The sequence below is a fragment of the Exophiala dermatitidis genome (genome assembly GCF_000230625.1).
Source record: "Exophiala dermatitidis NIH/UT8656 unplaced genomic scaffold supercont1.2, whole genome shotgun sequence".
NCBI classification, from domain to species: Eukaryota; Fungi; Ascomycota; class Eurotiomycetes; order Chaetothyriales; family Herpotrichiellaceae; genus Exophiala; species Exophiala dermatitidis.
In genome coordinates, this window is record NW_008751647.1 from 2,528,755 (window position 1) to 2,543,214 (window position 14,460).

At 53.3% G+C, this 14,460-nt stretch overlaps 5 protein-coding genes across 5 annotated transcripts in view; 2 read left to right on the forward strand and 3 right to left on the reverse strand.

Annotated features, from left to right (window-relative positions):
- The window catches only part of HMPREF1120_02386 (uncharacterized protein), a gene marked incomplete at both ends in the record, with an annotated part of 2,560 nt that extends 1,177 nt beyond the window's left edge, over positions 1-1,383 (reverse strand). Inside the window, one exon of the mRNA XM_009156427.1 lies at positions 35-1,383. Within this exon, the coding sequence (XP_009154675.1) occupies positions 35-1,383 (1,349 nt within the window). The remainder of the gene's footprint in view (positions 1-34) is intronic.
- A 2,374-nt stretch (positions 1,384-3,757) lies between these two features.
- HMPREF1120_02387 (UDP-glucose 4-epimerase) lies at positions 3,758-6,179 on the forward strand (the record flags this gene model as incomplete). The annotated part of the gene is made up of 3 exons (XM_009156428.1): positions 3,758-4,568; positions 4,620-5,008; positions 5,058-6,179. The coding sequence occupies 3 exons, from the start codon at positions 3,758-3,760 to the stop codon at positions 6,177-6,179; spliced, it is 2,322 nt and encodes a 773-aa protein (XP_009154676.1).
- A 1,106-nt stretch (positions 6,180-7,285) lies between these two features.
- Positions 7,286-9,489, forward strand: HMPREF1120_02388 (uncharacterized protein; the record flags this gene model as incomplete). Its single annotated transcript, XM_009156429.1, has 4 exons — positions 7,286-7,387; positions 7,447-7,569; positions 7,622-7,970; positions 8,030-9,489. 4 exons carry the CDS (start codon positions 7,286-7,288, stop codon positions 9,487-9,489), a joined length of 2,034 nt encoding a protein of 677 aa, XP_009154677.1.
- On the reverse strand, positions 8,033-12,070 carry HMPREF1120_02389 (26S proteasome regulatory subunit N7). Its single transcript, XM_009156430.1, has 3 exons — positions 11,462-12,070; positions 10,238-11,258; positions 8,033-10,167 (listed from the first exon to the last, which is right to left on the reverse strand). The coding sequence occupies exons 1-2, from the start codon at positions 11,786-11,788 to the stop codon at positions 10,965-10,967; spliced, it is 621 nt and encodes a 206-aa protein (XP_009154678.1). The 5' UTR covers positions 11,789-12,070; the 3' UTR covers positions 8,033-10,167; positions 10,238-10,964.
- Positions 12,071-12,575: 505 nt separating this feature from the next.
- Positions 12,576-14,400, reverse strand: HMPREF1120_02390 (vesicle-associated membrane protein-associated protein A). The gene is made up of 5 exons (XM_009156431.1): positions 14,069-14,400; positions 13,946-14,016; positions 13,871-13,893; positions 13,756-13,814; positions 12,576-13,704 (listed from the first exon to the last, which is right to left on the reverse strand). Exons 1-5 carry the CDS (start codon positions 14,106-14,108, stop codon positions 13,094-13,096), a joined length of 804 nt encoding a protein of 267 aa, XP_009154679.1. The 5' UTR covers positions 14,109-14,400; the 3' UTR covers positions 12,576-13,093.
- Between the last annotated feature and the right edge of the window lie 60 nt (positions 14,401-14,460).

The window sequence follows — 14,460 nt, forward strand, 5'->3', positions numbered from 1 at the left end:
CGAGCTGGAGGCAGAGCTGGAGCTGGCGGCGGACGAGCTGGAGGCAGAGCTGGAGCTGGCGGCGGACGAGGAGCTAGAGGAGCTGGTGGCCGCCGCCGACGAGCTGGAGCTGGTGAGGGAACCACCGATGGGGTTGTCGGTTGCAGTGTTCGAGGTGGTGGTGGTCAACGCAGAGGTGATGCTCGACGAGGTGGAGCTGCTGGAGCTGCTCGCTGCTGCCGCAGAGCTGGAGCTGGAGCTAGTGGCCGCGGCCGACGAGCTCGAGCTGGTAATGGAGCCACCAATAGGGTTGTCAGTGTTGGAGGTGACGGTGGCCGTGACAGTCTTGGTCTCGGTAACCCAGTCGTTCCATTGACCTGGCAGTGTGACAGTCGGGTTGGTGACATCGTCGCTGCCCCAGTCAGCCCAGTCGAAGCCCTGGCCTCCGTTGCCACCGACAGCATTGTTGGCACCGGTTGGCTTAGGGAACCACGGGAAGTGACCAGTAGGGAAGGGAACAGCGCTGGATGTCTTGGGTGGTTGTCGGCTGCATGGCACGGTCCAGTAGATTGTCTTCGTGATGGTGGTCGTGAAGTCAATAGTCTGGTGCGGGCGGTGGCAGGCACGAGTAACATGGGCGAAGAATGGGCTGGGCGCCACGGTGATTGTCTCGGTGTCGACCGTGATGACACGGGATGGGGCAGTCAAGGTGAAGGTGAAGGTGTACGTGCCGGCGCTGGGGGCTACGAAGTTGGTCGAGACCGGCGCAACAGTGGTGGAAGACACAGATGGCGCAGGCTTCGAGATCCAGGTCTCGGCGTAGCCCATGCACTTGGAGCCTCCGGGACCAGCACGGCACTCAACGACATCAACAACCTGCGAGCGGCTGCCGTCTGCCTGGACTTTGCACTCCTCACAGAGACCGCTGCCACCATAGCCGGGGATGGCAAGCGGACCAATGTGGTTGAATGGCGCCTTGAACTCCTTGCCAATGGTGAGCTCGATCGGGGTGGGCGAAGGAACCAGATAGATTGTGCCGTTCTTGGTCACCGAGACCGTCGGGGTGACAGTCTTGGTGATCGTGGTGTGGTAGACAGAGACAGTGACCTCCTGTTGGGTAGCAGTGACCGTGGTGGTCGACTCGCTCTCGCCATCCCAGGCGCAAGGAATGACCGTGTTGACATATGCGAAGGTCTCAAGCGCGTACTTGGTGACACAAGATCCCCGGAAGCACGCAGAGGTCGGGGCACATGTCGACACAGACTGGTACTGCTCTGTGACTGTGATGGGAGGGATGGTCGAGGTCGTAAGCGCCGGGCAAGGCGTGATCGTAGCAAGAGGCTCAGCAATGGCTGCCCCAGCCATCAAGGCCGCCGTGGCGACCGCGGACGCGGAAAAACGCATCATGAAGCAGATGAACGAATGACTTGGGTGTAAAGAATGGATGAAGGAAAACTCCTTCGAATTATATTCAAGCGACCAGTGACCTGTGCTGCTCGGAAGAGGTGGTGGTGAAAGAGGTTGGTAAGAGGTGGGATCGGTTGGGTCCTATATAGGACATTATTGAAGTTTCATTTCCCTAATGCCTCGCGCCGTCGCAGCTCGATAGGAGACTTTTGTGGGCTCGCGGTGGGGGAAACACGATGCCAGGTGCTTTGATTGATCTGTTCCTTGACACGGGCCAATGGACTAGGTACTCACATCAGGAACAAACTCACTCCCACTCAATGCTAGGACGAGGCTAAGACCAGGCTAGGAGGAGCAAGACACTCTTCCATTTCAGCATGGACCACCACCCAAGGGGCAGCACGGCCGGCACATGGTCCAACGCACTGCGCTGGTGCGCCCTGCTGTGGTGTCATCCGTTTCCTCTGGAGAACCGAGTATCAAGATGACAGCGCCACTGATAGTATGGTGATGGTTGTGGCAGCACAGTTTAATCTCCTGCCGGCACAGGGAATATCGTGGGAAGGAGCAGTGACGGCTGAGGCACCGAGACATATGGTGACATAGGGCGAAGTGGGCACATCAGTCCTGGTGTCTCAAAAGAAGAGGCTCCACCTGGCGGTTGAGCACGCTATAACATATGCAAGCCATATTCAGTGCAACTGCCTGGAGAGCATTCAACGCCGAATCGGGATAACACGTTGCATTGAGGACAATATAAGCCAGATACGGCTGAGTTGTTCCATACTCCGGGCAGATCAGTAAGCCATCTACCTTTAGAGATCGATCATTTGCGGCATGGAATGGGTCTGACCGTGGATTGGCAATATCCCTTCACCTGAACTTAATTGAGCACGCCAGCGAGCCAACAATCTGCAAAACGCGCAGGAATGGCCAACCTACTCATAACATGATCTGCTTAGCCTTCTGTCGGTTTGAACTTTTGCCAACGGGCTCGGCGCTTGCCATAGACAGCACCTTTGTATAGCCCATAAGAGCCGCTGTCGTGGATGGCTGTGGTCCTGGTCTGTTGGCACGGGCCTGGCCAACCACCTGATTCTGTCACTGAGATTGTCAACCCAGAGCACCGCGGCGAATGGCCCTCTTTCAGGTGCCCCGTACTCCAATCTCTGCAGGGGCTCGAGCACGCCGATGTTGTTGATAGGGAGTCCATTTCCCCCCCGAGTGTCACACGAAATCTCTTCTGACTTGACTTGAGGTTGAAAATGGATTCCTTGGCCCTGGGCCCAACGGGGACTAGCGTCGGTGCGTATGGGCCTGATACCGCCGATTGTAAAATACACAGCCTGACTCCACTGCAGCCCGCCAGGCCCCTGGTCATTCTTGTCATTCTCGTCATTTGTCTTTCGACCCCCTTTTTCTGCGTTGCGCCCAAAGCCCACTACACACTACTGGCACGGCAGATTCTCGATAGTAGCTCAATATTTCGCCCCTGGCCGTATCTATTGGGGCTTCAACCTCTCAAGATATCGATTCCCCATCCTCTCCACGGCTTCTCCCTTCTCGCTTACGTAGCCGATAAGCATCGAGATGGATCGACAAAGGAGAACATCCGCCCTGAAACCCCCCACGCTTACTGTACCCCCTCCTCGATGCCTTCATTATCCATCATATAATTGTTTCAATCAACAGACGTTGCGAATGCGTAGCCAAGATTGGAGCTGTATTCTCCACATCTCCTGCCTTGAAATGATGGCTGTAACTCAGGGTGGCTTTCAACACGTTCTTATCGACCACAGACCAAAATTTTTCCTGGCGTTTGCCGTGATCTTCAGGTCGAGATTTCGGGGTGGCTGCTGTGTGGCACATGCCTACTTTCCTCTTTGGGAATGTCTGAAAGCTGTCACTTCGGCCTTGCTTATGGTCCTTGACCTCCAAGAGCGAAATCCTCGTTCATCATAGGTAGATTCGTGTCGCGTCTCGGGGACAACGGCCTCCTGCTGTGGGCGTTCCGGCCCTCACTGGCTGGCCAGGTGTTTCATGGCTACACTTCTCGCAGGGTGTCGTGTGCACCGGGCTCGATTGCGAGCTGCTCATCAGCTCTAACACGTGGCGAAGAGATTTCTGTGTTGTCTTAATATTCTCTCCGACTTGTTATTATTGATACTATGAACCTTTTGGCTTTGAGCAAAGTTGCTGTCGTTCTCCAAAGGGTCCATCTTTTGCCTCGAACTTGACAAATCCGTTCTTGGGTGATCATCCCATTCTCTGCTGAAAAGGGACAGTGTAGACTTGGCCTTCGTAGCTTGGTCGTCGGCTGCTGGATGAGATAGCCCAGTCTTACCACGAAGTTTCGGGCTCATTCTCCAGTATGTCGACGCTCCCCTTCGACAACAGGCGCTGCCAGCGAAAGAACTCGCAAAGTTGGCGAAAGTCCCGGATCGCTGCTCAAAGGTCCAGAAGACCGCTGTTCTTCATCGTCGCCAGCATCATCTGCTTTGTTTTCTGGCATCACTCTCAGTCGTCTTCAATATCACCGCGGCGGCATACGTTTGTCCAGAGAGACCCCGATCCACACACTTCGCCTGACCGGAGATCTATTCAAGAGGAGCCTGACTGGCTGAAACCGCAAGAACAGGTTATCGACCCGGGATTCCGGACCGATGTCACCGCCGAAGAAAATCCACAGGTGCATAACAATCCCTACGTTCAGGATCACACCGGAGAGCAGCGTTTGCAGGATAATACTGTCGTCCGTCCACCCGCCAATCGTGGGCAGCCTGGCAAAGACCTGCCCTCAGGCCCGGAGGTCCTCCTGATTCCTGGGGATGGGTCAGAAGATGTTGCGCTGGCGCCCCAGTTCGTGGAAGTACCAACAGACCGCCTCCAAAAAGGGCCAGTAGCTGTCCCGGCGAATCTCGATCCTCAGACGGAGAAGGAGCCCCATATCTCGTCACCAGACCAGCCACCCAAAGAAAAAATCATTGAATCAGAACCTGTCGACCATCTTTCGTTGGAAGAAAAAGCAGACAACTTGCCCGAAATCGTCCATATACCTTTCGAAGATGCGGTCAAGGATGAAGTCTTGCAGGGCTGGGAGGATGACTGGGTCGCACACGCATCATATGACGCGAAGAAATGGGGGAAGTTGGCCGAGCCGAAGATTGACTTTGTGTATTTATGTAAGAAACTTGGATTTTAGTTGTGAAAGAGGTGATGTCTGACATGAACAGGGGTCAACGGCTCTGAGGAGGCTTTCCAGAAGACCAAACATCCGTACGAGTTGAACTCCATTCTGAACGACGAGGAAGGGAAATGGATCAGCTCGCACGGAGTCAACCGCTACCGGGACTGGGATGAGTTACGGTACTCACTTCGAAGCCTTGAGCGTTATGCATCGAGCTTCCGCAACAAGATCCAGATTGTGGTGAACTCGGTGGAGGGAACTGAGGCAGGAAAACAAATACCAAGTTGGTTGAAAGATGACCCAGCCACGAAAGAGGTGGTTCAAGTGCTCGCACAAGAAGAGTTCTTCGACGCCGAAAAACACGCCTGCTTGCCAACCTTCAACTCTTTAACGATTGAGAACCAGTTGTTCAACACACCATCCGACACGGACTTTGTGGGTTCCCGAACATCCCGCCCCTTGCTGTGTTGCTAATTTCTGTCAGTTATTTGCTCTGTCCGACGATATGCTGCTTGGCAAGGAGCATACGGCCGCGGATATTTATTCTCCTCTGTTCGGCTCTGTGATGGGCTTCAAGACCAACTCCTACAGTGCCACCTCGCCCCCAACAGAAGTTGATGCCCATAGATTCGGGGAGAAGCCCTTTCTCATTTATACTTCGTGGCTTCTCAATCGACGGTTCGGCATCCGCAAGCGGAAAGGGCAGGGTCATTTCGGCCACTCCTTATCTCGGAACATTATGCGTGAAGCGATATCCTCCTTCCCCGGACCGGAACTTCAGAGTGCTTGCAAACGTTTCCGTGGTGAGCCGGGATTCCAGCTATATTCGTGGTATGTGACTTTCCACTACCTCATCGAACGGCATCGGGAGGCCCTGTTATGGAGTTACATCATGCTTCGAAGCGACGTGGACGGGGACGGCAACTTGTCGTGGGAAGAGCGGCAGACTGTCATGCAAGATCTTGAGGCCGGAATGAAGAATGAAGGTCGAACCACGTATCGAAAACGAAACTACTACCACGTACCTCAGTTGTTACAAAAGGCCGGTCTCGCTCCGCCCAAGGTCAACACCGACATCTTGTGGACTTCACTTGATGGTCCGTCGGCTATTCAAAACGCCGATTGCATCGAGTTCGATCTCAACGAGTGCTTGGCCCCTGGGTTCTCGGTCTCCTCGACCGATGCACGCACAAAGAATCCTGTCTTCTCGACCGCCGTGATTTTCGACCGGTTAGCCCGACAAGAGCCCAAATGCGGTGACTGCTTGTTGAAGTTGATTCTCAACAAAACACCCAAGGGGCTTGCACCTCTGTTACCGCGAGCTGGCACACAAGATGCGCAGCGGGAACTGGTGATCAAGGCTGTGATGCGGTACCGGTACTCCATCATCAACCCGGATGCCCTCTTCGTCATGGTCACCGACGCGGAACAGGTTGACAGTACCCTCGTCAGTCGCTATGTGCGAGGCAAGAAAGAACTGGCCGGCCAGTTGTGCTTGAACGACGATGTGGCCACCAACGACCCTCAGGAGCTTGCAGACGTGAAGCAAGCCATGACCGAGTTGTATGAAGGATTGTTTCCAGACCCGAGTCCTTTTGAAAAGTAATTAGCGGCAGCAGACAAAACACTTTGACGAACTAACGAATTGGATTCCAATCTACATCATTCAGCATTCAGCATTCAGCATTCAGCGACAGTGACAGCGACAGCAGCAGCAAAGAAGGAGATATGGCAAACGGATGGCGCCCATCCACTCTTACTGCTGTGCAGTATTTGAGTATCTCCATGTACAATATGGCTTACCAAAGATGAGTGGCGGGGGAATAACTTCTCGTGATGGAATGGAGCATTGGAAGAGGGTGATGGTCAGTGACCGCGATGGGCAGCCTACCTTACATTGGCAATACCAGCACCCCCAGGAGTCGGATAGAAGCAAGAGAAGGCAACTCGACAAGTACAAGGTAGAGAGCCAACCACCTTAATACATCTGTCGAGCAGTACCTACTGGTAGTAACCCGACAAGACTCACAAGGCGGGAGATCGCAAGAAATGCTTCCTCGGCTTCGACCAAATAAAAAAGCATGTAGTGTACTTACAGTAAAGGATCGAATGGCAGCTCCGAGTCCGTCCTGCTTCACGTTGGAAGTGTGTGATTTCACGGAGGACTTGTCCTATTTCAACGGGGCCTGGGGCCTCGTCAGACTATATACTTTCTAGGGGTTATACGATAGCGTACGACGCTAGTCGAGACCGAAAGACGGTCCTCGACGTCTTTACAATGCTTGGCACGTAGGGTGCCCATTTTGTCACAAGTGGTTCCTGCCCAGCCCCTCCGAGTCCGTTGGACCACTGCTCTGTATTCTCTGTGTTCTCTTTGTAGCAATGCCAGTGCCGTTCATTGACTCTTCTCCAGCCGACACTTGCAGGTCCCTTGTACAGTACCAATGGACTGACTGGGTTCCTATCAGTTATGTCTTGGAGCGGTAACCTGACGACCTTTGTTGCGGCGAGCATGCTAGTGGTGAACAACTGTCAATCGCTTCACGGCTGCGGTCTGCGTTCAGCCTCAGGCTGGTCGCGTCTGGACTTTGCTTATTTTCAAAGAACATAAACAAGAACCTCACACCCTCACTTTCCACGTTCTCACCCCCATCTCCCACTTCGGTCCGTTTCTACATATGCCCACTTCTGTAGGACAGCTTCATGCAAACGATGGCAGCCAGTGAGGCTACCCTCTCGGCAGAGCTTAAGGCTCTGGTTAAGCAGCATGAGGCATACAAAATCAAAGCAGCAGAGGAACAGCAACTCGTCGAGGTACGGCTCCTTCTGCTCCTTCTCCTGTCTCAAAGCTCCCCAGCTAACTGTCTCTCCAGAAACTCCTGGGACTATTACAACAAAAGGAACAGTCACTCGAGAACCTCAAATCCGACCTCGACGACCAAACTGAAAGCCGTCGCCGCTGGCAGAAGCGTGCGACTGACGCCGAATCGCGTACTGTTCGTCGAGATCCTCACCCACGTCGACCGCTAGTACTGACCGCGCCTGCAGACAAGTGTCCAGCACCTCCTCGTCCTCGTCGACGGCAACCAGCATTTCTTTCAGCCTGGGCTGATAAGAGCAGGGACCCCGGGCGCAAAAGAGGCTGTCGATACCCTGCTGGCCGAGGTAAAGGAGTTCGCCAGACAGCAACACAAGAATGACCTCCCCGAGACGATCTCGGTGGTAGTGCACATTTTCTCTGACATTGGCAGACTTGCCCAGGACCTCGCTGCGGCAAACCTCCTGCCAGATCCGGACAGATTGTGGACCTTTGTTCAGGATGCCTGCAAGATTGAGCCGTGTATCACCATCAGTGACTGTGGTGCCGCGCACGACGCCGTGGATGCCAAAATGAAGCGTGTGTAACAACCCCATCCTATCGAACCAACAGACATACAGCAACTGACGTTGATCTAGAATTCTACGAGTTGTACATCGAGAACTGTCATTGCAGACACATATTCCTAGCACTAGGCGAAGAGTCCGAGTATTACAACATTCTGCAGTTGTACAGCGAGGACGATTACACCAAAGCAAAGACCTCCCTGGTGGAACCCGCACAGGGCTTTCCTGCAGGGATCAACGTCCCTTTCCACATTGTCAGCTTGTCCACGCTTGTCAGTGTTCCCAGAAAGGAGTCCTTTTCGGGAGAGATCACGGCAAACATCAACGGACGGTCGTCGGCTCCTCAATGGGAAGACAAAGTCGAATATGAGGTTGCTGCCCCAGCCACCTCGGAGCTCAAGTCCGTCCAAACGGTTTCTCCAACAACTGCCCGCCATGAACCCAAGGTCTCGTCATCTTCCTCGGACACTCACCGCTCAAAGGGACCAGAGGAAAATGGACTTGACCCTTCTCCTGAGCAATGGAAGGAAACAACCCCTGCGCGAAACGAGCCGAATGGCATCATTGCAGATGATGCTGCACGCGAGTCCAGCTCCGCCGGTGTTGTAAAACTTGAACCTTCCACTCATTCATCTTCAAATTCGAACAAGACCGCGGAACAAAGCTGGGAGACAACTCCCTCTGCTAACACTTACGTCCCGCCCCCATTTGAAGGGGCCTGGGGTGACGAGGAAGCAGGAGTGGATGGAGTGCCCGGGAGGCAAGAACATCCCCAGCATAATGGTACCTGGACTTCTGATCCTGCAGGTTCCTACCGTGGCTTCAACAAAAATAAACAAGCCCAGAAGCCGGCATGGCGTCAGGAACGTCCTGCTGGTTTTCCTGCGCGCCGACCGAGGCGAGTCCCTCAACAATTTGAGGGCTCATGGGACGACATGACTCAGGGAGACGAGCCTCAGTCACAACCGTCGATTCACGAATCCTCCCCATCACTAGCCTCGGCGTCCGTGCCAGCGTCAGCACCAAATGCAGTGAGCAATCCCAACCTCAAGTCGAATGGTTTTAAGCCTTTGGCACCTGGGCATGAGGGTCTAACGAAGCCAGAACCGTACCCAAATGCCCGACCCATCTGGTCTCCAATCGCATTGAACTATCTCGACCAGCGCATCGACTTGAAGCTGCCACGCCCTTCGCCTGGCGATCAGGAACTCTTCGACCTGCGCTCGCGCAATCGCAGACTGTGTAACGAACATCACCTGCGGCTCAGTTGCAATAATACCTCTTGTCCATATGACCACGAGCCCATCTCCGATGGTGTATACCTGGCTTTACGCCACAAAGCTCGCACCCTTCCATGCAGCATCGGTCCCGGTTGTCGACGTCACGATTGTTTCGGCAGTCACCATTGTCTGAATATAGTGAGCACCACAGGCTGCAGAAGACCGAGATGCCCGTTTCAGGCTAGAATGCACGATACAACCGACCTCGTGATTGTCAACATGATTGAGCCCCCACCGAAAGAAGTTAACTGAAGCGTACGAAAGGGGTTTTGCTGATTCTCCAGGAAAGGAGTAAGGGGTGACGGTCGGGGTTGCTGATGGTCTCGGTGCATGGAGGTGGCAGTGTGGGCACAGTTCTGGCGGTGATTGTTGTAGCTAATGATTTGGGGATGTGACGATCCAGTGAAGCACGCTGTGTAGAGTAGAGGATTCCCCGCGGTCTGGGGGCAGGAGCTCACCTGCCGGAAAAGGGTGTGAGTGCTGATGTGTTCCAGGAGATTACGGGATGCTCCCAAAAAAGCGTTGGTGTTTAAAATGGGTGATTACCAGAAAGACAAAAAATATCCTAGCTCACTTTGACCAGGCGTAGGTCCAAGATGATATAGCCACCAGCCCTGGCTGATAGACATGGGGCGGGAACCTGTTGTCAGGCAGTTGTCATCGGTGCATAGGATCTGCGAAGTGGTTTCACGCCAATCTTCCGTCCTACATGCCCATGATGACCACCTCAAAATGATCTGCCGTTTTCATTCAGGAGGGAGCCAAGTCTATCTACTCCTCTGCTACACGGATGTCAAAGCAGGAGAGAAACAAAGGTACGGATATTCGCTCATCTGCGTTCGGATTCAGGACATATTATCTCATCTCGAAAGGCGGGCAAATTCGCGAATGGATCATTGAATAATGTGCACCAAGTATTGAAATAACATCCTACATCACCGTTAGTAAAGCAGGAACATACTAGGTTGGAAAAGGAGCATATGTGAGATGGAAAACCAACCTATTCAATAGAGTTGCTATGGAGCCGACAGACATCACATTGCATGATATTGATATTCATCAGGCTGTATGCAGTGCGGCGTCTGTCAGCATATGCAGTGGCACTGCATGCTCGTCGGGCCCAGTGGCAGTCTCGTCTCAATAATGAACTTTGCTGGGTCGAGAGCACGGAGCCTTGCCATCGAGGGACCATCGAGACATCGCCATCGTCATCCATTCCATCCATTCCATTCCACTCTTCAACACGGCTATGATCCGATCGGGCGTCTTTTGGCTGGAGAATCGGGCTTTTCGTAGTTTTGGAGGCTGTGGACTCTGCCTGTGTCATGTTTGGAAATGGCTCGTCGTCCGGCTCAGATCACTGCAAATCAGACTACCGCTGGCAGTGCGCCGAGCATGGTGTCCTAGACCTTGTGAAAAGGCCGAGATGGGGGTCGTTTCCGTCCGCAAACAGGATATCCGAGTCGACCTGGCTTCGACAAAAGACGTCTCATCTCATCGCACACTCAATGCGTGTCGCAACAAGAAAGAAGAAGGCGCGCCATCGTTTTCCTCCCCGGTCTGCTTTCCATAAACCCACAAAAGCTTTCCCTGCTGTCTTCTTCTTCTGGTGTCCGGCCCAGCCTTGTTTGTCGCTGTCACCGGCGGTCGCAGATTTGGTATGCCACTGCGTGCCCCGCAATGCCATGTTGGACAAGGCCAAAATTACACCATAGCAAGGGGTGAGCTCAGTCCCGATCCATCCTATCCTCGTCGTCGGAAGCTCGACGCCGTCTTTCCCTGCTCCTGCTCCTGCTTCGACTGATACTTCTGGTCTTGCTTCGGCTGCGACTTCTGCCTCCACCGCCCCGGCCGCCACGACGCTCAGCTCCCTTGTTGCTGCCACGGCCCTTCTCCTTTGGCGGCGGTCGGACGAAGGCATAGTCGACGGAGATGGTCTGGTCAAGAAGTTTCGCGCCGTTCAAGGCCTTGATTGCAGATGCGGCTTCGACTTGTGTTGGGTACTCGATTAGTACGTAGCCCTATTTTAGTTCAGAATGTCAGCAAGCTCTCATCTTTCTGTTCTTCTTGTGGCGCACAAGCGCAGCAACCCCTAGCTCATGCAGCTAGCTGATTGATCCGTCATGGTTTGTTCCTTTCCTTCACGGTTGCTGTTCCAGATGACCAAAGGTGCGTAGGTATGTGCAGGATGTCCTTTGTGCATATGTGCTATCGTGAATCTTACCTTGACATAACCGGTCCGCCGATCCAAGTTGAGATGCAAATTCTTAATATCGCCATACTCTCCAAACAGATCGGTGATATCCTCCTCGGTAGCCTCTTCGTGGATGTTGGTCGCGACCACGATCCAGCCTTCAATACTGCGGACTGCGACAGCGCCTTGAGCGGTGCGCGCCTCTGTGCCTGCGCCAGCGCCGGGTTCTTTTCTTGACTCGGTGGGTGACGAGGTTCTGCTGCGGCTGCTGGCATTCTTTGCATTGGCGTCCAAGTTTGCATCGGCGGCGGCAGAGGCGGCCGGTGGGACTGGGTCAACTTCCATTTCGGCGGACATTTTGGGGGAGAGAGCCTAGCGGAGGAAGATGCTTGTGGGATCTGGAAGTCGCGGTGTTGGTGAGGCTCTGTAGGGGAAAAAGGTGCGAGATGCCACGGATATGAGGTTCGCTTTAAACTATTTGGCAGGTTTGTTTGTGTATGGCGCGTTGTGAGTGAATGTTCTGTACTAGTAGGACTGTTGTGCGTTATCCCACATTCGATTGTGCACAATCACACTGTCTGCGATTTCCCAAGGTCCGAGATTCTTCACTTGTCACGGTGTGGTCCGCGGGGACTTCTGTTCTACGTGGTGTAGTTGTAGCTGGAGATATCAGATCCTTTCGGGAGAGTTGCCTGCTTTGGTTGGGCCAGCCTTGTACTACCACTGTAGTAGGCCAATGGATGGCAGTACCGGGTGGCCGATACAACAATACTGTTCACCACTAGGTATCTATCTGTTTACTCGTTTTCCAGTTGATTGTGCCTTATTCCTTGTGGTCGTCGAGGAATCTCACTGAAGTTATGCTTGGATGCTGGACATGGTTCGTGTGGAAACGTACTAGTAGTTGTGGAAAGCGCTGAGTGCACGCGAGTGTTTTCCTCGGGGCTGCGCTGAATCGATAATATATTTTGATATTCGTACAAAAATATTCCCAATCTCCACGAGCACACACTCCCAAAGACGTGATTGTATTTCGCGGCCATACAAAACACTACAATAGTACACATGGCCTCGGAGCCTTATGATCTTCCCATGCTCAACTCTTATCAAAAGATAATAGGAAAGGACAGGCACCATTAACCACGGACAGAACAACTTGAATGTCTCAAATGCAATGGTGTATATTAATCAGCTGCTGCTGCACCCCCAAACCCGGACCTCTTCATACAACAAAAGCCATTGGTCTTGCTAGACAGATACCTGCTGTTGAAAACTACGCACGGGATCAGCTAAAACCCGCGGTCGTCTTACGAGGGAACTTTCTGAAGCCATCACATTTGCTCTGCCCAGTTCTACGCTTACAAAAAAAGGCACGAAAAGTAAATCGAAAATTCCAGCAAAACCTCACACTGGGATGGTCATTGATAACACAAGCTTCCTCATCACCGCTGTTTTCCCAGTCTGCCCAGGCACCGTTTCTTCGACCCCCAGGCCTCGAGCAAGACGCCGCGATACTTCGTAGGGAATCAGTAAGCATACCCGCACTTCAGCCATCAGGCAAGTCGTCAGGCCTGTCATCGCAGACCCGCTTGCTCGACCGCGGAGAACTAAAGATATCCAAACGGTATCCCACAACCTTCGTACAAACCCCACTTGAAGTGGCTAGAAGAATAGATATGCAATCAGAAAGCTGAGCAGACACAAGCCTGCCACGATCTGGAGAGGCACGCCGGTCTCGTGGCTTTGCTGGACCACGGTCTGGACCTTTTCATTCGCTTCCTGCACCTTTCTTTGTCGGACCTGCGGGTCCTGTAGTTGGCCGCTCAACTGCTTAATCTGGGCTCTTGCTGCCGCCAATTGTTCTTTCAACTCCTCAGTCGATGTTGGTACGGCGTTCGAAACGGTAGCTGCAGCGCTTGTCAAGCCGCTTGCCTCCGCCACATTCGAAGCCGTGTTCTTCGCAGATTCGGCGGCAGATGCACCGCTGGACGAGTTGGGAGCGGGAGAGCCAAACTGTGGGCTCGGAGACGAGTATGCAGGCGGTTGTTCCTCGCGCGACGAAGAGGTGCCGTTCGGAGTCGCATCGAATGGGGGGAGGAAGTTGACGCGAATCTTCCTCTCTTGTATGCTACCCTTGGACGTCTTCTCAACTTGCTGCCACAGCGTCGTGACATTTGGATCTTGGTCGGGCGAGGTGAGCACGGACTGAACCAGGAATTTATCGCGACATTTGGCATCAAGAGGCGGTTCCTCTTTCATGGCCTGTAGGAGAACTGCGAACGTGTCAGCGACCGAAAGGGATCATCTCAAATGCTTTCTTGTACCTTGCACCTCCACGCTTTCATGGGGCGGGATGATGCCAGAGTTTGGCCGTACGCAGTATCTGATCGAAGCTTAGCGACTCAAACCTGAAGATTGAGATATAGTCGTGATACTCACTGCTTCGGCGCGGTAGTCTTGACCTAATTCCAACAGTTAGTGCCTGCGCAGAAGGTTCCGAGAAGAGAGGCATACTTTGAAAGCAACAGGAGCATCGTTGACGTTTGTGACCCTTAGGATCTCGCTGACTTCACGGTTGAAGGGGCCTGTGGATTGTAAGTCTTGCTGTCTCGTGCCGATGCAACATGGAGTACTGACGTCTGAAGCCCAGTTCAGCGGGATGGAGTTCGACGGACATGTTTGGGGGAAGAGTTCAAGCTGGAAGCGCCGGAGAGGGTAGACCAGCAAAGATATGCCTACAGACAAACGAGACTTGATCAGGTTTGCTTGTATCCGATTGTGTTGTGGTACAGTGCGTAGAGAGGTGGAAGTGGCTGGTTCGATTGTTCAGCACTGCAGGCTATGACGGTAGAAAGAGGGAGACTGGAGTTGCTACGACAGAAGCGCGCAGTACTACTAGGCGAAGATCAAGGTACTATGTAGATATCGACGTAGTGCACAGGTTGTACTGTACTACTACCACCTAGTGCCCTGCTACTGGCAGTTCTACAAGGTTAGTACTACCTAGTGGCACGGCACTTTATGTTAGT

Bases quoted from the DNA above. Each gene is read 5' to 3' on its own strand.
- HMPREF1120_02389 (XM_009156430.1), bottom strand. From the start codon at position 11,788: ATGTCCGCCGAAATGGAAGTTGACCCAGTCCCACCGGCCGCCTCTGCC. The intron at 11,259-11,461 runs GTAAGATTCACG...GAACTAAAATAG, and splicing joins GGCGGACCGGTTATGTCAAG to GGCTACGTACTAATCGAGTA.
- HMPREF1120_02390 (XM_009156431.1), bottom strand. From the start codon at position 14,108: ATGTCCGTCGAACTCCATCCCGCTGAACTGGGCTTCAGAC. The intron at 14,017-14,068 runs GTCAGTACTCCA...TACAATCCACAG, and splicing joins CGCTGAACTGGGCTTCAGAC to GCCCCTTCAACCGTGAAGTC. The intron at 13,815-13,870 runs GTGAGTATCACG...AGCTTCGATCAG, and splicing joins AAGACTACCGCGCCGAAGCA to ATACTGCGTACGGCCAAACT.